The 22,010-nt window shown below is 42.0% G+C and overlaps 3 protein-coding genes across 3 annotated transcripts in view; 1 reads left to right on the top strand and 2 right to left on the bottom strand.

Moving 5' to 3' along the window:
* Nucleotides 1-412: 412 nt before the first annotated feature.
* On the bottom strand, nt 413-1,408 carry LOC114574057 (GTP-binding protein Rhes-like). The gene has a single exon (XM_028606362.1). It carries the CDS (start codon nt 1,369-1,371, stop codon nt 727-729), a length of 645 nt encoding a protein of 214 aa, XP_028462163.1. The 5' UTR covers nt 1,372-1,408; the 3' UTR covers nt 413-726.
* A 5,016-nt stretch (nt 1,409-6,424) lies between these two features.
* On the bottom strand, nt 6,425-13,294 carry LOC114568033 (fascin). Its single transcript, XM_028597380.1, has 5 exons — nt 12,376-13,294; nt 10,247-10,403; nt 9,947-10,068; nt 9,464-9,634; nt 6,425-7,908 (listed from the first exon to the last, which is right to left on the bottom strand). The coding sequence occupies exons 1-5, from the start codon at nt 13,208-13,210 to the stop codon at nt 7,703-7,705; spliced, it is 1,491 nt and encodes a 496-aa protein (XP_028453181.1). The 5' UTR covers nt 13,211-13,294; the 3' UTR covers nt 6,425-7,702.
* Nucleotides 13,295-19,709: 6,415 nt separating this feature from the next.
* The window catches only part of iqce (IQ motif containing E), a 14,880-nt gene continuing 12,579 nt past the window's right edge, over nt 19,710-22,010 (top strand). The window contains exons 1-4 of the mRNA XM_028566142.1: nt 19,710-20,134; nt 20,747-20,788; nt 20,896-20,941; nt 21,051-21,200. Coding sequence (XP_028421943.1) covers nt 20,063-20,134; nt 20,747-20,788; nt 20,896-20,941; nt 21,051-21,200 — 310 coding nt within the window. The 5' untranslated portion in view covers nt 19,710-20,062. The remainder of the gene's footprint in view (nt 20,135-20,746; nt 20,789-20,895; nt 20,942-21,050; nt 21,201-22,010) is intronic.

Here is a 22,010-nt window from a genome sequence, read left to right as displayed (position 1 = left end):
ATCTCAGAAGCAAATATTGTACTACATTTGCTATAGGTACTAGTTAGGCTACTTTGAAGTTCATACTACAAATATGATGCCATGCTATAGGCTATTATTAAGCAGTTAAAATTAGCTTTACTTTAACCAGCTACAATATAAAAAGCTGCAAATACAGTAAGGTATCCATATTGATAATCCAAATATATAGGCTATGTCACACTGATAAGGGTCGTTTTGCATAATAACCACTTTTACTTTTAAAACGTATAGGCTACATTTTGCTGCTAATAAGACCTAATTTTTCTTAAGTAAAATTGTAAATGCAAAACCTATTTTGTACTTTTATTTTAGTGAAATATCTCACACACTTTCATTGGACAAAGTCAACTCAGTTTAGGAGATTGAGGTGTGGTGGATTGAGAATGTATAAAACAGTAGGCAAAAATCACAACAAATATTGTATTCACATAAGATTTTTTTTTTTTTTTAAATGTGCCCAAAATTGGGAATCTTTTAACACGTAGGCTATAAAGTGCATTACATATAAGGAGTCCCATAAATCATTTGGACTATCATTACTGTCGAGAGCTTCAGAGACAGTGCATTTTCATGTAGTTCATATTGGACCTTCCTTCCAACTTTGCACCTCTGGACCGACCAAAGTAGCGCACACTGTGATGACCAGCAGCACCTGAGCACGAGCAGTCCAGCTGCAGAGTCCGTCGTCGTCCGGAGGACATGTTCTTATGTCAGGACACAGCTGTTGTTCTTCTTCAGCGGTGGTCGTTTCTTAACTGCTGGTCTGGGCAAAGTGTCTCTGCGCCTCCACTCCGGAGGGCTCGCTCGGTGCGGCACGTTCACCTGTTGCAGCAGCGCGCGAAACACTACCACCGTGTTAACACCGGTGCGCGCGGACGCCTCCACGAAGTCGGCGTCCCACTCGTTCTCCACCGTGGCCATAACGTCAGCCGCCAGCAGCACGCGACCCTCGGTGTCTTTCAGATCTGCCTTGCTGCCGACCACGGTGATGGGCGCGCTCTTCTTGCCGCCGCCCCGTAGCTGCAGAATCTCCTCGCGGAGCCGCTTCACCTCCTCCAGGGACCCGGGGTCGTCCACTGCGTACACCAGGGCGAACGCGTCGCTGTGTCGGATGCTGAGCTCCCGCATGGCCGGGAAGGAGTAGCTACCGCTGGTGTCCAAGATCTCCAGGCGCATCTTCTTCCCAGACCCGGCAGGGTCGTACTCGAGCACGTGAAGCTCCTCGACTGTGCGCGTGTACTTGTGCTCGAAGCTGTCGTGGAGGAAACGGCGGATAAGCGCGCTCTTACCGACCCCCGCGGCCCCAAGGAACACCAACCGGACCGTGTTGGGACGGCCCGACAGAGACATGATCTGATGGGCTTGACAGGTAACTACTGGCGGCGAACTGAACCCATTGAGTCCTGCGCTGGTGCAGCTGCTGGGTATTTATAGGCTGACCACCGCTGCTCTCCACCAATAAGATCCCCCCCCCTCCCCCTCCCCTCTTACTCTGTGAAGAAGGATACAGGCTGTAAGACCTTGCAGCACTCTTTTTTCTGGTATGTCAACAATCACCAGCCATATAAGATATAGACTCACACAAGATTGCTCTTATTTACAGCGCCTATGAATCATGGAACCTGAGCCACCGCTAGCCTAACAGCTTCCGTAGAAATTTGGAAATCATGGCAGTCATAAAGAGATGCACACCCAACCAAGATGCAGCCATGTGTAGTCCAACCTGTGTAGTCATGTTACTGTAACACCAGGTATGAGTCACGAAAGGCTTCTCTAAAAGCACATCTATACACATGCACACACACACACACACACACACACACACACACACACACACACACACACACACACACACACACACACACACACACACACACACACACACACACACACTCACACACACATGTGCTGCTCACTTCCTGCTATTAAAACACTGGAAATACGTTTGAGTATATAGTGTTAGTATGGTTTTGGTCTGAATTTTTAATCACTCAGAAATAAAAGTAAATAATTTCCGCAGCCTGATGATAACAGCCTGAGTGGACCACCTACGTGGATTTCTTGAGAAGCACGTAGTGGTGTGGTAAAGTCAAACAGATTGATAGCACAACAGATGGGTAGCAGTAGTGGGATTATGAAGAACCATCATCAGTAGGGTTGTAGATAACCTCCTCATTGTTTTCCCCTGAAGCGTATCAAGATTATCACATACAGAACAAAACCCTCCCTCTCTGTCTCTTGCTGACTCAGGCAGTCTGTCTGGACGTGGCTATCGGAGGGTAAACAGATACTGTGATAATTTGTCAATGTGTGTGTGCATTTGGGTTTGTTCATTAGTTTGTTCGGTTTCTTATCGCTGCCCTTGAAGAAGGTCAGTACCTGTTTAATATAAAGGAGCAAATAAGTCAGGAACAAGAAATTAAATAGAACCAACATTTGGACAAACTAACCTGAGCCACTGCGGTCGCAGCAGCAGTTTCACTGGATGCAAACGTCAGGCTGTCTGTGGGATTTTAAGGTCTTTTGGCATGATTTTGCAGCATTTCTGGCTTTTTTTTTCTGTTTCTCTGCAGGTGAATTCTCTACAATACTGTCAGTAGCGTTGATAAAATATTACATGTACAAAACAAGGCCAAAAGTATGGGGACACCTTAAATTATTAAATTAACAGCCTCCACTCGTCTGGTTTCAGGCTTTCCACTAGATTTTGGAACCTGGCTGCAAGGATTTAGCCTCGTGAGACCGTCCTGATCTCGCGAGCTCCAGTTTTCCACTCGCAGATCAGTCTGGCATCTTGAGGCAGAGAAAATTTGGAGCCGTTAGCCAAACGACCGGGCCAATCAGCGTTGGTTTTGAGGTGGGTTAGGTGGTGATAGACAGATGGTTTATCCAATCAGCTAACCAGTATTTTCAGACAGCGGTAGCCGCTCGCTAATGCTTTTTTCTCTTGGATCCTTCTTTTGCAATATGGTCCGTGAACCTGAAATGGTTCCTTTTATTCTTAAATTCTCGTTACACAAACGGCAAATCTCCTTTACCGACATGTTGCTTGCATGCTGAGCTAACGAGCTATGCTTTTCCTGCAGCAGCAGGGGCGGGCTTGTGGTTGTATTTTCATACACTTCGTGGATCTGATTGGTTGATTTGGCCCGTCTATCACCAACATAGGTGATAGACAGATGGTTCATCCAATCAGCTAACCAGTATTTCCGCCCCTTCCCAAAAGTTCTCCAACGGAAAGTTCCCAGATGGATATGCCGAGCAAATACGAAGCAATCCATCTGGCGGAGTCAGGTTAGCAAGGATTTGCTCCCATTAAACCACAAAAGCGTTCCTGAGGTGGGCCAATGACGTCGGGTGATACAGCTCTGGCCACAGTTGGCGTTCAAGTTCATCCCAGACGTGTTGGATGGGATTGATGTCAGGCCTCTGTGCAGGACACTGACAGTTAAGTTATTCCACAACAAACTGATTAAACAATTTCTTCATTTCCCTGGCTTTGCCATGTTGAAACACAAAGTTTCACAAAGTTGGACACTAATATAATTGTATATTATGTCAGTAAATTTCCCTTAACTGTAACTTGCCTACACTTTGAGAAACAGTGGTGTCCACATACCTTTGGCCATATAGTGCACTTAATGAAATTAAAATCATCTTAACTTCATCAACACTAGATGGCACCAGGAGACTCTTTAGGACATCACCTGACAGCCAGGTTAAGACAGTTAAGAAGTTATGTATACACTGGAAAGATACCATTAGACTCACAAACTCAGGAAAACAAAGAAACTACAAATGAAGTAAAGAAGTGCCATTTCCAAGATATTAGAATGTTTAGTTTAGTTTCCTATAAAATCCCCATTAGCTGTGCCCTCAAACACAGCTCCTCCTGGGGTCCCAAATGTGTGTTATGAGTTAGTGCCTCATATCAATTTTTCAGTTTATCTGAAAAATACAAAAGCACCACATTTTGGAGATTCATACATGGTTTTCTCACATCCACACTATTCTTCTGCCTCATGAACAGTTTTACCAAGCAGAGATTGAAAAAGCTATTTGTCTAACCCTGACTGTCACTCAGGAATCTCTTCTCGCATGCGTACATGTAGGGCAGACTAAATCTAAATCTCATGGTAAGCCATAACCATTTTGCTGCACACATTCTCTTTTCATCTTCAACTTTATTCCTTTCCTGCTTTGTCTTCCCCTCTGCTTATTTTCCTATCCTTCTTCCACTCAGGTGTCATATTAGCTGTTTCTGGCAGACAGATTTGTCAAGACCCTGCCATGTGTTTTCTCTTACATATTACAGCACACAAACACAGACTGACTGAAAGGGCAATGGGGGTATTATTGCATTAGTGTGAGAAGCTCCAATTCGTTTAGGGACTATCACATGTGCTTATCTTGAGGTTGCTTATCCTGAGGTTTTTATTATACACTCACTCGGTGTCTGAAGTGTCTTTAGAAACTATATCTGGAGTTATTGACTATGAGTATAACAAGGTTTATTAGGGTTATTGATCTATGTATGTCTGTTACATCTCCAACATATTCATCCTCCTCAAACCCAATCCCTGCCATTAACTGTTACCATGGCAACATGCAGAGCTCTCGCAGTGTGTAGAGTGAAGGATGCTTGTTGGTCTGTTCCTGTCTCTTCTGCCTGTATCAGAACACACATGTAGAGTTTGGCCCGCATTAGAATGACTGTGTGTTTTCTTATTAAGGAGGAGAGCTGAGTTTCCTCTGCAGAAAGACGGAGAAAGTGGAGTAGGTTACCTCCCTCTACTCTACCCTCGCCTTCCTTTCTCTTGCACAGTTTTAGCTCAGTGAAATCTCAAGAGGACATGATGCAGGCTCTTTCGTCCTTCTCCCACACACAACAGAATTCTGCAAAAATGATGTCAATGGAATTTCTTATCAGAAAAAGATGATTGCTACATTGGATAAACTGTGAAAAGTCACTAAATTGAAGCCAAGATGGCCCATTTTTAAAGAAACATGACACCCAGTGCAACAGTGTGCCTTAAATGATGGAGCAATGGATCTCTATGGAGCTTTAGATACACAGACATGCTTAATAGGATCAATTCATCATTGGTTTTGGATTTTTTATTTCGTTTAATATGTATCCAATATCACCAATTAGCCTTTAAACAATATTAATCTGTGATTTGAGTACTTTTCCTCTTGACTCCAGCTAGTTAAGGCCAGACGGGACCGAAAGATTTCTGTCCCTCAAAGCACCTCTGCAGCCTAAACGACAATTGAACCTCTGTTTTCTTGGCTTTTAAGTATCTGCTCAACCAAATTACAAACGTGAGTTGGTTTACAGCCACGTTAGTAGCTCTGTGACGCTGCTGAGTTGAATGCTAACGTCAGCACGCTAACATGCTCACAATGTCAATGCTAACACCCTGATGTTTAGCAAGTAAGTAATGTACCATGTTGACCATCTTAGTTTGCATGCTAACATTTGTTAATTAGCACTACACACAAAGTTGCTGCAGCTGGCGGCGCTAGATGAAAAGTTAGAGGATCACCAAAGTTATTACAGTTAATCCTGAAGTGGAACAACATGGCTGTCTGAACAAAATGGAAATCCAGAGGAGTCCATCCAATTCTATTAACTAAACCCACAAACGTTGTGGTGGAGGCTTCACTTTTTGGGCATCATGGCTATCTCTTCAACATTTTGTGCCAGACCATCATGATGTTGAGATGTTTTAGTCTCTAACTAGGGCTGGGACGATATGCTTTTGTCCCGATTCGATTCTTTCTTTCCTGGGTGCTGATTCGATTTGTATTTAATTGCGATTTTCATTTATTGCGATTCTAGAAGTATTGAGTAGGCCTATTGTGATTTTCTTTTCTTTCTTTAACAAATACAAAAGTTGAATAATACACTTCTACAGACAATACATCATGAGACATTTGTAAAAACCGATTGAGCTCTAAGAAGAATGCACATCACATGTCAGTCTGACATTATTTCATTGGTAAATAAGTACATAAGTACATTTTCCTCTTTTATCTGCTTTTGCTCTATTTTGCTGGAAATGGATATGATGTTGTCACCATCAGCGGTACCGTATAAACAAAAAATATTAAGGTGAATAAGTGATAAAAAATGTTTTTTAAATATCGTTCCTATCGATTTTAAAAAAGCGTCGCAAAAAAAGCACGATACATACGATTTTCGATTTATTTCCCACCCCTAGTCTCAACCACAAAGTAAATGCCTGACATTGCCATTGCTAGACCCATGACGCTAGCTAAAACGGATAATATGCCATTAACAGCTTAGAGTAGAAAGTTGATCCAATGAAAAGTGTTGACAGCAAGGTCTATGGAATAGCCATTGATTAGAATATGAAATAAATCAAAGGAGAAGGTCCACTGTTAAGAGGGAAAACTTTATTTATTTTTTTACTCCGTTCAGCTCAAACGTAAGAACATGAAAAAGACTGAAATGCTCTATGGAAGGCACAGCCACAATAATAGCCAGAGAGACTCTTTCATTGTGTTTACACACCAGCACCCAATCTAAGACATCTCATTGTAACAAACATGTGCTTTTAAGTTCTTGCAGTTGGACATTATTGTGCAGATTTTGAGTGATAGTTGGAATTAATATATCTATGACTGCATGTTTGAGTGTGCAGCAGTAACTAGCTTTTATATCCACCGCCTCCCTTTCATTCCTTTCAACTCAAAGGATGATCATTCTAACTAATAAGGCCCCTTCAGTAGATGAGTGAATCTCAAAGCTCCTTTCATTAGTTTCCTCCTGAAGTGTAATTGAGAACCTTACACTTATCAGAGGAGTGGATTATAAGGGAAACCTTTGACTGCCCACTACTTTCTGCTGATGCATCTGTCTATATACACAATGTCTACCTGCACATCTCAAAGTGAGAAAGGAAATCTAGAGAGGTGCAGCAAGTAGCATATAGGCGAAGACCATATTAGATCTGCATGCCACATCCCATTTCTTTCTTTCTTCACACCCTCACCGCACGTTAGCACTTAACATTTCCATGGTTACTATGTTTTTGAAACATTCAGTGACAAAGAAAGCCTTATTTACAGCGAAACATGGAAATCAGTAACATTCCTTTATCTCATGCATGTTGTGCTTCATAGTTGGAAGGGAGCAGGAGATGAAAGCAGCGCAACGAAGCAAGCAAGACATTTAACAGGAGGAGGTTGTTATTGTAAGTAATTTGTTATAGTTTGTTTACACCAGTAGTTACCACAGATAGGCACAACTAATAAAAGTAGCGTCCTGACATTTATCAGGTACAGCTTGTTTAAATGTGACTGGGAGTGAAACAGATAATGTGCAACCAGACTATGATTCATTCATTAAACAACAAGTCATCGTACATTCAAATCTCCAGTAAAAAGCCCAGTAGGAAGAGATAATGACAGAGGAAGAAAAAGAATACAAAAGAAAACAGCTGTAGTGCTTTGGTGCCATGACTCCCAGTTTATCATCTTCAATTTACATCACGCATCCATCCATCCAGACAAATTCACAATTACACACACACACACACACACACACACACACACACACACACACACACACACATGCAAAAACAGCTACTACAGTATCTATTAATAGTTTGAAGCATTGTGTCAGATAGTGGAGAAGTCCGGCTGTGCTTTCTCAGTATTCCCAGCGGGTGGCGCTGTCCAGGGAGTCGACGCTGGCCTTTAGCCCTCCAGCATGGTCTCCTTTAAGGTACTTCCCCCCCAGAGCACGGATGGCCATCTTGTTGAGGTCACAGAACTCAAACAGAAACTGGACCGGTGTGGAGCTGCTGCACCCCACCGCTGTGTCGTCTCCAACACACCAATACTTCCCCTGGGAGTCTGGACAAACAACACACACTTAATAAAGCCTGACTCTCACACACACACACACACAAGACAAATTGACATGTTAACATATTCAAATAACTAAGTTGATCACTGCATTTACTATTACACTCTGGTTATGTTATGGGTGATGCGGAAAAAAAACAATCTTTCTCATAATTTTCATTTTAATGTTACATGCCTCATTTTGCTTGTTATTTACATTATAATATCACCATATCATCATGGAGAGGATCCATTGTTCAGCCCTAAGTAGGTGTGATGGTTGAAATGATAAGAGGTTTCAAATGACGGATGGCTGTTGAGCAATATAGCCTTAACGCAATTCCCATTAGATGTTTTAACTATTGACTATTGACTTTCTTTCTCTACATCACAGTAGAGTTAAACAGGGCTGTGGTGAGCCCATACTGAGACAAGAGCAGATAGGGACATTGTAAAAAGGATGATGTGAATCTGATCCAGTTTCTTGCATTAAAAAAAAAAGGCTTCATACAATTCTCAAGTTTCAGATGTCTTGAGTTTCCCACAAATTACAGAAGTAATAAAGAATACGATGACGACATGCTCACTGTAATGGAAAGCATGCAAGAATATAATACTGTACTGATGTGAAATTAAACTTTTGAAAATACAGTACATTCAAATAAGTCACTATGTCACAGTCACAGGGACTACAGGTGGAAACTAGCACATGTGCTACAACCTGGTACAATGCATCTCTCCTGTCTAAGGTTAATGTATATTGTACATTGTCCCTGTTTAAATGTGTGTTGTGTTAATAAATGTAAGAAATGTGATCAAGTAGCTCTTGGCCACCCTTGTTTTTTTTTAAAGTAGCCCTCAGATGAAGAAAGGTTGGAGACCCCTGTTTTAGACTTCAGCGACCCCCTCCCAATTGGTAGGAAAGAAAAGACGCAGTGACAGACATGCTGATGAGTGATGAATATGCTCAAGGCAAAACTTAGAAAACGCCAGTTTTTGGTGGGATTGTCTCAAAAAACTTCCTGTATTTCCATACATTTTCCACACATTATTATAAGCTGCGCCAATAATTATTTTTATATTAGCAATGGATCAAAGTACTTTGTGTGCTATGAGAGTGGTCACACGTTTTGACAGACCCACACAGGATTGTCACCCAACTCTGAGGTTCCTCTCAACTACGGAGTATTTTAGCATCTTTCAGCCATTTGTTTTGGTTTTACAGCCCACAACTTTTAGTTTAGTCTCGCTGCTCTATTGTAGTTTCCAGATGCAGCAGGCAGCTTTTTTTGTTAGCGATAAACCCGCTGTACACAACCTGCCCAGCATCAACAGACTGCTGCAAATAGCTGCAAACTAGCTGGTAAACATAGTTAGTTTCTACAATCAAAAACATCTACCATCACAATGCTACAACATGCTACATTCACATATTTTCTACCAGGGCTTTCTACACTTATTGGGATTTATGTTTTGGAAAATGTCCAGCAGTCATGTGAATGTATACTTGTAGTAAATAGGTTAAACATGCAATAACACCAGAACAGTTCTATAAGCTGCCCACCTTTAAGGGAGTAAGCTCCGTTGTGGAACTCCATCTGGAAAACGTCGTATGATGCACGGTTGGAGTCCAGGGTCGCCATTCCAGCTTTACGAGCCCCGATGAAACCGTGCTCCCCACGAAGGACGATGATTGGACGGTTGATCAGCTTCATCAGGAACTGTTCAGCTTCCCCTAAAGAGACAGACCCATCAGAGTTGTGTCAAACGGATCTGGGCCTTGTTTCTCAGAAGCATCTTGAAGCTAGTTGAAGGTTCTTTTGGGAAACAGAGTCCCTGGTTTGTTCTTTCTCCTCTTTAGGGAGGGAGAGAGTGCTACGATATCCTAGCTGAGAAGAATTACTGACACTTGAAATACGGGATCCTTTAGAAATATTTTTACGTAACTTAAAGCAATAGTAATTGTTCAATGCACTCCAAAAGGTACATGTACTTGAAAATGATTTTGTTACATCATGGAGAGCAGTTCAGAAACAATGTCACTGACCTGCGCTGTCAACAGTAGCAGCTAGCTGCCCGTTCCTCTTAGCGATCACATATTTGTTGTTAGCTGCACGCACACACACACGACCGTCACGCCACTCCAGTTCAAAGTAACTGTTGGCCGACCTGTCACAGACACACACACACACACACACACACACACACACACACACGTTATCAAACTTAATGAGTAGACTTTGAGGGATGTGTCTGTGTGAACTAAAGTGTGTGATATTGAACCTGGTGCAGAGAGAGAGAGAGAGAGAGAGTGTGTGTGTGTGTGTGTGTGTGTGTGTGTGGTTACTTGGTAGAGGCAGTGCACTGCAGGCCCCCAGATGCTGTCAGAGTCCAGTATTTCCCAGCAGCGGTTCTGAAGGCACACTTCCTGTCCTCACGGCTCATCTCCAGCTGGAAGACTTCCTGGTCCCCTTCCTCGTCCTGATTGGCTGACAAGTCCATGCCTAGAAAAGTGGAGCAGTCTCTTGTCAGATTTCATTCATGAACAGATGAATGATGTTAAAGGTGTGCACACACAGGTATGTTGTCATATGACACCCAGACAGGGGATGTGTCAGTCCTGAAAGAGACGAGGGGAGGAGAGTGATGGTGAAAATGATAGCTGAACAGCAAAAAGGCAAGCTTTTCCAAATCAGAAAAAAATGAGGGTTGCAATTATCAGTGCCAATGCCAAAAATGTCTTGTGACTGCATTCTGGTCTAATAAGGATACTGTGGACAAATTAACATCGCTGCTTCTCCCATGGTGAATACCTAATATACTTATTAGCACCATGCAGTAAACACTTCTAGTGTTCTTACATAACTGAGACCAACTGATGCAAGGTCTCAAAACATAACTGTAACTAAGTCTCAGTCTGAGACTCAGTTAGTCAGTTATCTACTGTAACTGAGGCTAGGTGTCAATTATTTAGGAAAACTATAGGAAATAACTATTAATTGATTTTTACAAGCTTTTAACACATATTATCACCTTGTAAAGTTGATATGGTGGACATGTTGTCAAACAGTTGTCTGTACACACATAAAGCAGATATGCAGAAACATTAGCATTCATTTGGAATCATGTTTCTGGTCAACTGACGAACATCAGTCCAATAGTCACTCTCTTAAAGCTCTATTTTGTTTGAAATATTCTTTATATCTAAAGATAGCACATTACACGCTGCGCCAATGCTATGAAACAGCTGTGAATCTCTCCGCCATAGAAGAGTTCAGAACAAAAAGCGCTTGCTCTTCATTAAGAGACAAAGGGTCCGCTGGCTAACAAAATGTCTGTGCATGCCCATACTGAGCATACGGTCCCATTAGGAGTTATTGGACTACACATGCAGAAGCAAAGGTGGTCCTTTAAAAAATAACGTCTACTACCTAATGGTCACTGCCCTACACTGACCTCATTCAAACGTGAGTATCTTTCTTCTTCTGCAATCCATCTCTTCTGGAACACACACGCACACACACACACACACACACACACACACACACACACACACACACACACACACACAGACAGACACACGCACGCAAACAAAAACTAACAGCAACAAAATTAATCGATTAGTTGTTTGGCCTATAAATTGTCAGAAAATGCGAAATAATGTTCATCAGTCAATGATCAGTGTTTCCTAAAGCCCAAGATGACGTCCTCAAATGTCTTGTTCTGTCCACAACTCAAAGATATTTAGTTTACTGTCATAGATGGGAGAAGAAACCACAAAATATTCACATTTAAGAAGTTGGAATCAGAGAATTTTGATTTTTTTTCCCCTTAAAAAAATGGCGATTACTGATATAATTTGATAGTTGACAACTAATCGATTAATCTTTGCAGCTCTAACAGTGACTGCATGTGGATAAACTGCTGTCAGTGATCAGTCAGAGTCAGATGGCAGCACAGCAGAGTGAGACTGAGTGGCAACAAGACAAAGAGGTTGCATGTGGCATGTGGATCCACATTCAGGACTGTCTGAGTCACACCTTCCTCTGTTTTCTCTGCCTGTCCTCCATTTTTTCCCTTTTTGTCAATAAACCTCCTTGTTTTCTGTTTTTGTTCGCAGTCTATTGCGAGATAAAGAATGATGGATAACTGTAGACTGAAGCAGCCACAATGCAGGGGTAGAATTACTGCAGAAAAATGTTAAGCTAGGCAGAAGCTGGCCAACAAGGAGGGAGGGAAGAAGGAGGGGGGCTGGGTGGAGAAAGAGAGAAAGTGGGAGCATGATAATGAAAAACACATGGTGTGAGGAAAATGAAGTAACAGGAGTCTCTAATTCTCTCGTGACTCTCTCTCTCTCTCTGTGTCAAAGACAAAATGCAACAGCTGCATGTGGTGTGTGCCCAGTTATGCAGTGACTTCATCTTTACAGTAGAACGGGTTTCTTCTCTCTTGCTCTGTGTGTCTGCAGAGCCTCACCTTGCCTTGTGGAGACGTTCCTCTCGTTGCCCGCAGTTAGCACGACCTGCGCGTGGCTGCGCTCTAGGCCAAACAGCTCATCCTTCCCAACCCGGGTGCTTTTCCCAGACTTCATTGTGCCGGTTGGGCCCGCGGGTGCCAGGTAGCGGCCGTTGCAGTCGCGGAATGCCACTTTTCCGGAGCGGAACTCCAGCATGTAGCCGGTGTCCTTGTCCGTTTTTGTGGACAGGCTGCCGTCATTGCGGAGGAAGCGGTTGTCAGAAGTCTCGAGGTGGTAGCGCTGGTCCCGGTAGACCAGTGTCACAAGCGAGTCCACCCCCCATGGGACATCCCGGTCGATTGACACCTCCTGCCGCTCTCCGTGCGCACTCAGGTGGGCGAAGCGTTTGCGCGCAAAGCTGTACAGGTTGACCTGCGGGTGCACGGCCAGGTGCACGCTCCATCGCTCCGCCGGCGTGGCAGTTTGCGCAAAGCAGGTGATTCGATCCTCGCTGCCGCAGAGGTACCGGCCGTGGGGCTCGGACTGCAGAGACCAACGCCCGTCCTCGTGCGCGGTGATGACGAAGCGGCAGTCCCGGCTGCCGCGCGTCTCGCTGTCCGCGGTAACGTTGCCGTCTTTGTCCGTGGCGAGGTAGCGGCCCAGGTGGGAGCGGAGGAACACGGCGCTGCCGTCCTCCCCGGTCTGCTCCAGGGTCCAGGTCTGCTTCTTCTTCAGGCTGCTGGCCGAAGCGTTGATTTTGAAGCCGAAGGTCTCCGCGGTCAGATACTTGCCCTCGCTGTTGATGAGCCCCAGAGGGATCTGGAGCAGGTCCCCGTCGGCGCCGTTTGACGACATGGTTGCCTTGTGTCAAGAGGAGAAGAGAAAAGAGATGCTCTTGTTCAAAGAGACGGGCAGACAGAGAGAGAGGGGGAGAGTGAGTGTGGGGGTGTCAGAGGGAGGGACAGAGACATAGGGAGAGAGAGAGAGGGAGGGAGAGAGAGAGCTGCTCTGCTGACTGATGATGATGAGTGTCCCCTGACTGCCTGGCTGGAGCTGCACGAGTGGGAGTTTTTCTTTTCTTCTATAACGCGCCCCAGATACAGGCAGAGGAGCTGGAGAGAGATCACTGCAATTTTGGCAGTGGTGGAATGTAACTAAGTACATTTACTCAAGTACTGCACTTAAGTACAAATTTGAGTTAGACCTACTTGCACTTTACTTGAGTTAGTAGGCTAAGTACTTTACAGATTAAGATTTTTGCACACAAAAAAAATTACCTTTTATAAATTCAACTACCCAACAATATAACGGCCTACAAGTCCAGCTGAAATGATTAGACCATTAAACACAGAACAGTTTGGATCGTTTCCAGTTTCTAAAATGTGAAGATTTTACTTTTAATACTTAAAGTACATTTTCCTGATGATACTTTTACTTAAAGTGCTCATATTATGCTCATTTTCAGGTTCATAATTTTATTTAGAGGTTATATCAGAATAGGTTTACATCATTTAATAAAAAAAAAAAACGTCTTTTTGTTGTACTGCACATTGCTGCAGCTCCTCTTTTCACCCTGTGTGTTGAGCTCTCTGTTTTAGCTACAGAGTGAGACATCTCACTTCTGTTCCATCTTTGTTGGGAGTCGCACATTACCAGCTAGATAAGGACTACTAGCCAGTCAGAAGCAGAGTATGAGGGAGTGCCACGCTAGCAGCTAGGCGAGCATTATAACGTGTGTTACAAAGTGACGCACGTTTGTCTCTGAAGTAAAAGCTGGACTACAATAGAGCTATTTGGAGCAGTTGGTGAACAGTGTTTTCTGTTGGAGATGGGAAGTTCCTTTGGGGTGGAATTTGGGCTTTTTCACTTTGTAAACCTATTACATGCACCCAAAAAAGATATATAACACAATAAAGGAAAGGGAAAAAGGCAAAAAGCATAATATGAGCACTTTAAGTAACATTTTCAATGCAGGACTTTTACTTGTAATATAGTATTTTTACAGTATGGTATTTGTACTTTTACTTAAGTAAAGGATCTGAATACTTGAACACGTAGGCTTACTACAGCCTATTCAGTATCATCTAAACTATTACTATTACTAATAGCCATAAACCCATGTTTCCCCCTACTATCCCTCCCTCTAATTGAGATCTGCTCACCCTCAGTTCCACATGGATGGAGCCATTCACCCACTGACAGAACAGTGTTTGTCTTCAGGGCTGCGTGTGTGAGCTGGTGGGTTATGAAGACATGAGGTAAAGTTTCAGAACAAGATGATCTATAGCCTATTTGGCCAGAAGTAGGCCTATGTTCACTTTTACCCTGTGGTGGAAGAAGTAGTCAAATACTTTACTCAGACTAAGTACCAACTATACTATAAAAATACTCAAGTATATATAGGCCTAACTATGCAACAAGTAAAAGTCATGCCTCCTAATTAGGTAAAAGTACAGGACAATACATTGTAAACTTACCCTATCGGTTTTTATATACAGTTTTCATCTGAAATGTAACTAGTAACTAAAGCTGTCAGATACATGTAGGGGAGTAAAAAGTACCCTATTTCCTTCTGTATAAAGAAGCATAAAATGGAAATAGCCAAGCAAAGTACACAGAATAGTTCAAAAATTGTAAAAACGTACAGTACTTAAGTAAACTTCAACCACTGCTTTGACTTTTGAGTACTTTTGGTCTGTGGCTGTTTTTTTTTTTTCTGGTTTGGACTAGACCTCCCAGTTACAATTAAGGGGCATGTTGCTGTAATGCTACAGCATGTGATGTTTTAATTAACATTGTGCTTCCAGCTTTGTGTCCAACAGTTTGAGGATGACCCTTAACTTTTTCAACGTGACAGTGCCCTCACACACAAAGCCAGGTCCATACAGAAATTGTTTCTGAATGTGGTGTGGCACAGACCTCAACCCAATCCGACACCTTTGGTTGAATGAGGAGAGATAAAAACACACCAAACTACTCAAACTCCTATCTCTTTCTCTGTCCTCTCTCTGCCTTTAATTGCCCCTGGTGACATGTCATGGTAACGTATGTGTGCTGCGGTGATACAGTATGTCTGTTATAACGTTCACAAACACACACACACACACACACACACACACACACACACACACACACTATTTCAGCGTTGCATTTTAAGTTTAAGATTTGAGTTTTGGAAGGTAAACATGGAAATAAGAGGTCCACAGCAAAATTAAAAGCGTGGGTTTCTGTTATGAGTGTCAGTTGTTTCCTGACCTTGTTCCACCCGTTTCCATCTGCTGGTCTGGTCAGCCCTACCTGCCTCTTCCGTCCTCCTCCCCTGGGCTCTAGCATGACTCCTGACTGCACATCCACCTTTATTTATGCTGGAGAGAGTGTTACCGGGTGTGCTTATCTTCTCCCCACACCTAATACAATAATATAAGCTGGCTAATGGAAAGCCCCATGAGAAGCTTATTTACCCAGTCAAGCCTTTTGAGACATTTTGTTTGTTTTCTTCTCCCGCGTCTTAAACTGTGAATCGGATTATGTCACTGTGCTGTTTTAACCATGTATTAAAATATCAGATTACAGTGTTCTATACAGGTTTTTTTTACAAAGTTATGTTCTTCAGTGGAATAATATTAGTGGAGTGGCGGACCGTTGTGTCCTGTAATGTCGATCCTCCTCACCTACAAACCAACAGGGGTGTCAAGCAACGAAGTAGCTACAAATACTTTGTTACCTTACTTAAGTAGAAATGATATCTATACTTTACTGGAGTAATTATTTTACAGCAGACTTTTTACTTCAACTCCTTACATTTTCACGCAATTATCTGTACTTTCTACTCCTTACATTTTAAAAATAGCCTTGTTACTCCTATATAGACAACCATACAAGGGTAATTGTTACTAAGCCTGCCCTGGGTAAACCAATTTTCTTGTACAGTTTTGTTATCTTGCCACCTATCTAAATATAGTTTAGCCCAGACCACATCGCCCCCGTCTGGGCATTCAGGGAACAACAGCAAGGACATGGATCTGCATGGTATATAACAAAAAACAACCTTCTTGTCATTATTATCAAACCTGAGAACAAACTGAGACTAAATATATTGCATGTTGCAGCCTTATAAATGTGTATGGTCATTCCTCAGGTTCCTCCCATTTACAGTTAAAGAGACTTTAGGTGTTTTTTCCTCACCAGCTTCAGAGGAGAGTCCTTGTCCCAGTGCACCTTCCACTGCCACTGAGCAAGTCACTGTCCTCTGGACTGGAATTGGTCACTGCTACATGGGTGGGTCCAACAGGGATTTTTAAAATATAACTTAACATCCTCTTAATGGTGGCTCTATTCAAGTGTCCCAGTAAGCCAGAATGCTCAATACCAGCACCCTGAAACCAAAGCTTCTCCTACTGTGACAGGTCAGAGTGTCCGCCCTTTAGTCTTTAGTGTTAGTTTACAGTGTTTAAAGTTGATCTAGTTTATTCAGGGACACTGATATCTTTATTTCATAGATGTATTCAAGTCATTAGATATTATTCTATACCTTATATTCTAGTTGTGGTATAGTTAAATTAGTGGGCAATGGAGAGACAGTATTGTCAGAAAAACAACAGTAAAAAGAGGCATTCACTGTGATGTTAACCATGATGTTAATATACACATCATTTGTTCTAAATGGGCTAAAACAGTACAAATTCTCTTCTTTTTTGTCTTTCAAAACTTTTTTTCCAGTAAAATTTTATTCCACGTCAGCAATTTTCTAAATGTATGTATTTGGTTTAAATGACCAAAATCATTACTTCGTCAATGATTAAAGTTACAGATCCATGTACTAAATCCCTGCTGGTGTGGCCTTCCAGGTTCTCTGGCCTCCGGGCAGTATGCACTGCAGTTTGAGGCTCACTAGGTGGCAGACATGCTACCACTGCATGCAACATTTTAAACACACCACATACAATGTACACACACACACACACACACACAAAGGCTCTATTCTCTATTCTATATAGACAGATGTAACCAGTGGTGTAGTCTAATGTATTTTAGCGGGTATACTGTACTGTATATATGGGCCAGAATGGGCCATTTGGAGGGGGGCATATCATAGTGAGGGGGGTCTGGGTGTGCATCAATGACTTCATTTCCTGCATTCTGATACACTTTTATGCACCAATTTGTGGTGGAAATCCCTTTATTTAGCCTATGTGAAGAAGAAAAACACAGATGACAATTCAAAATATATCCAAAATATAATGGAAAGTATGTTGTTGCGTGTCATTGGGCATTTTTAAGTGGGCCTATGGAAATCCTGGAGCTTTCTTAGCGGGTATACAGCTGCGTATCACGTAGACTACACCACTGGATGTAACACTGCATAAAAGCAGCACCCGGTGGAGGATTTTGTCTGCGCAGTGATTGTGGTTGTTTGCACTGAATGCTTAGTTTGATTTGTCAAAGTTAGGTTAGTAACACAGACATACAGAAACAACATCCACACAAGACAACTAGCACTCACTGCACAGCGGATTTCCCACATTAGGTGTTGATTTTGCAGTAACAACTGGAGACAGGAGCGTTGATTGGAGTGTTGTCGCTCACTCACACAGCTGATGTGCTGACTATTCTTCAGTAGGTGTAGACCTCGATAAAACACAACAAGGACAGCTATGGTGTGCGTGACAAGGACAAGTTCATTTTGATTAAAAAGCTGATTAAATCATGTTTGTTCACTGTTGTATTACCATCATCTCTGCAGACATGGTCAAACTATAGGTGATGGGTTTGGTTCTAAAGACTGAGACTAGTAAAGCCGAGGTTCACTCTGGACACAGCCTGTGTTTTAAATTAGACGTCCTGTGAATGGCAAGGCCACAGCTGCAGCATAAAGTGTGCTGGTTTGTTAACTCACAGAGTCAGGAGGTAGTCTTGTCGACTCTTCTGGGCTCACAAAAAAAAAACATTTTGTTGAACCTGTTGAACCTCTTTTGGAAGAAACTGACAACTGCACTGTGTGTCTTAGATGAAAATCTGCAATGGGTTAGTTTGCCCTGAACAAAAGTATGCTGGTCTGCCTGGCTTCGTGGCTCTGGGGGTCCACCACCTGTCTAAACAGTATGCATGAGAATATGATACAAAAATAAGAGGCCAGTGTGTTCACTACAGAGTTTGAGAGAAGAGAGGGAGAGTCTGAAGAACAATGCAAAATGGCAGAGAATGTCAGTTTATATTTGGAGAGTGAAAGAAGTTCCCGTCTGTTCATCCACATACAGTATACTGCACATGTCCATACTGCATCCAGCATTTTGTGGCTCATTCTTCCATCTCTTAGCGGTTGTATTATGCTGCTATTTCTTGCCTTAAGAGGAAGATGGAGTAATGGAGAAAGTGGTGAATGAGGAAAAATACAACATGGAAATGGCAGGTTACAAAGCAAGAGCCTGGAAGTACATATGAATGAGAACTGAAGATCCACATAAAGAAGAAGATAATTAGTAGGAAGAAGAGAAAAGAAACACAGGAGGAAAAAATTTACTCAAAAGCAAAGATTTTGACTGCTGGAAATTTGACATCCACAAGTTTTGCTAAAAAAAACAAATTACAACTATTACAATATGTTGAATAATATGCTGCATTTCAGTATGTTTTGAAATATATTTAGACGTAGACTTGTTAGAAAAGTTTTAAAACTACTGCGAGGATACTGTCTTTATTTTGGTAAATAAATTATCTTTGTATAAAATTATGTATTATAAATTTTGTCTTAGGCTACATATTTTTAATATGCAAACAAGTTCTGTATGTAAAATTGTGTATACTTTACAACATGGAAGTCCCATGTTGATTTGCTGTGGTCAGAAGCTAACAAGCTGAACAGCCTGGATCAGTCTCAAAAGTCTCCTTTACCTACTCTTTTCCTTTCCAGACTCCTTTTGTCATGCTACTGGAGGAAAACTCTTTTAGTCCCGCCTTTTAGCACCTCTCCACCAATGGGCAATGTGAGGAAATGAGTCAAAAGCAAGGAGGGATGGGAAAACTACTGACACTCAGCCCTAGGCTGTGGTTTGAGTTAGCTTTGGCTCTGTCAAGCTAAACGAAGCTGAAAATGCACAACCGGTTTAAATTTTCAAAATAAGCCACTTGTTGAAAAACGTGTTGCCATTTTCTTAAGATATTACAATCATTTGCCCTATAATAAATACCTACGGTGAAAATCTATAGTAAATTATAAATATATCGTACTAAAAAATATTTTATACAAATTTGCCATATTTTATCCTGTTAATTTATTTTATTTTGAAGGCACATTCACGTGGCTTCTGGCACGACTCTTGACTTTTCTAGCTAAATTGACGCAGTTCATTAACAACTGCCTGGTTGCTAGACGACTCAATCTGCAACACTGATGTGAAAACAGTAACCTCTACATGGAAATAAAACATTTTAACGGGTTTCTGGAAGATATAGCTAGCTTGTCAACAGTGTCTATCGGCGCAAAACCGGCTCATTGCGGGGAAAACCCGTAGTGTTGTCGACAAACATCCACTTTGTAGTTTAACGTTAGCTAAGGTCTCTTTTGTTGCTCCATGTTTTTACTACTAACGTTAGCAAGAGAAGCAACCCCAGTGCGCTTTTTGACTCGGAAAAAATGAGAGGATTAGCTAACGTTCACACGGAGAAAGTCAAGTTTTCCAACTTAACGTGACTGTTTGCTTGCCAGCTATGTTTGGTACAACTGCTAAGATGTCTCTGGAGGCGAGTGATATTCAAACGGATGAAGACTGTGAGGAGCTGGTGAGTCCTTAGCTCTGGTTAGGTCAAGATTACAACTGACTTTTTCCCTGAGTCTGTAAAGTAAATTAGTGTTTTTTAGTCAACATTGCGTACTTATTTAAAGCCTGTTTTGTTGGGTCATTTATGACACTAGTGTCCATATTGAGCCTTGAACCCAAACACAACACGGTAGTTTGTGGCAGGCTTGTGAGCCCTTAAATTGAAGTGATGTCTACTTGTAATGCCTTAGTTGGTTTGGGTATGTGTTGACATAATTTCAACCAAATCCTCCTTGTTCTTTTTGTTGTTGATTGTTTGTTTGTTTCTTTAGGACTTTTAAAGACCTGTAGAGATGACAGTTCATTCACTATTTCGCAGGAAAAGAGCAAACATTAGAGATAAAACAAAAGACTGAATATTTTGTACAACAGAAATTGTTTTTGTCTTCCGTTTTATCCATTTAATTATAAATCCAATACTCAAATACTCAGTTTGGGAACCACTTCTGATGGCTTATAAAGATTGATTTGACACACAAACCATACATTTTAAGCAGAAACCTGCATTTTTATTTATTTATCATGGATTCATGTTCTCTCTCTCTCTCTCTCTCTCTCTCTCTTTCCAACCTAGGTGGAGGATGGCTTCACTTTCTCTGCTGATATTTTGGAAAAGGTAACCAAATTAACTGTAAATGATGAATTTCATCTGGGTTTGATTATTAACCCTCATGATTACGTCACACTCCTCTGCTTCAACGGCTTGTTTTTGTTCACTATCAGATAACAAGGCAGAAGCGGCCCTCCAGCAAGCCTCCTCCTTCTCCAAGTAAGACGTGTTCAGCTGCTCTGTGGGGATTTTTTTTGCAGATACTGTAACAAACCCACTTTTGAAATGCAATGATTGTTTATACACAGTATGTACTGTATATGTGTAGGATCTCCATACCTCTCCAGTCTGAATGTGAACCCCAGAAGAGCAGCAGTGGCGGCCTGGAGACTGCCGAGGGCCTCCCTTGGGGACACCAGAGGGGACACTCCTGCGGAGAGTGGCTCAGCTCGCCTCACATCCCTCAGCAACGGCCATGGTAGGCACTACACACACACACACACACACACACACACACACACACACACACACACACACACACACACACACACACACACACACACACACGTAAAGCCCTATAGACTGTGTCTCACCTCAGAAGGGATGGTGGGAGGAGTGGCTGCTGAGGCTTAGATAGAGAAAAATAGAGGGATAGAGCGAGAAGTGAGAGACTCCGACTCAGTTTGCCTAGTTGATTTGCCGACTTTGTAGGTGTCCTGCTCAGTTGTGATGTCTTTGGGAAACTGATGATAAGCAACTCTGCATATTACAAAAATATTGCATTTGGCTTGATCTATCTGGGATTCCACTAATAGAAAATTAGTTATTTACTTTAAAGCTGTATTCACTGATTTTTCTGTCCACAACAACAAGAAAAAACACTCAAGATCAACATATTTTCACTTTACAAAGTTGTTGTCATGTTTGCAAATATACTTTATTGCCAGTTTATTGGGTACACCTAGCTAAAACTAATGCAGTCTAATACAACAGTCCTACAATGAATCATGAAGGTTATAATGTTCAGTTTTTGTTGAAAATGTTTAGGAGAAGTGTGAGATCACTTTAGAGAATGTAGTTTGTGCCTGCTGCTAGAAATGAGTTGTTGAGACTGGACTTTGCAGGCAGCACAACCAGAAGAAAGAGCTAAAAAGTTCCATAGACTTGCAGATTCTCTATCTCTTCATTACTTCATGGTCTCTGTACTTTACTGCATTATGCGTACTTACCATGTGATCCCTTGGTATGCAGACACATTTTTGAAAGATAATTTTTGGGGCTTTTATGG

This window comes from Perca flavescens, chromosome 2 (assembly GCF_004354835.1).
Source record: "Perca flavescens isolate YP-PL-M2 chromosome 2, PFLA_1.0, whole genome shotgun sequence".
In the NCBI taxonomy this organism is placed as follows: Eukaryota; Metazoa; Chordata; class Actinopteri; order Perciformes; family Percidae; genus Perca; species Perca flavescens.
Note: the sequence above shows the minus strand (reverse complement) of the source record. Positions and strands in the feature narration are given on the sequence as shown.

What these genes read in the sequence shown, in the direction of transcription:
- LOC114574057 (XM_028606362.1), bottom strand. Translation starts at nt 1,371, where the DNA reads ATGTCTCTGTCGGGCCGTCCCAACACGGTCCGGTTGGTGTTCCTTGGG.
- LOC114568033 (XM_028597380.1), bottom strand. Translation starts at nt 13,210, where the DNA reads ATGTCGTCAAACGGCGCCGACGGGGACCTGCTCCAGATCCCTCTGGGG. An exon ending in GAACGTCTCCACAAGGCAAG is followed by an intron (nt 10,404 to 12,375) that starts GTGAGGCTCTGC and finishes CCACTTTTCTAG; the next exon opens with GCATGGACTTGTCAGCCAAT. An exon ending in CAGTGCACTGCCTCTACCAA is followed by an intron (nt 10,069 to 10,246) that starts GTAACCACACAC and finishes TGTCTGTGACAG; the next exon opens with GTCGGCCAACAGTTACTTTG.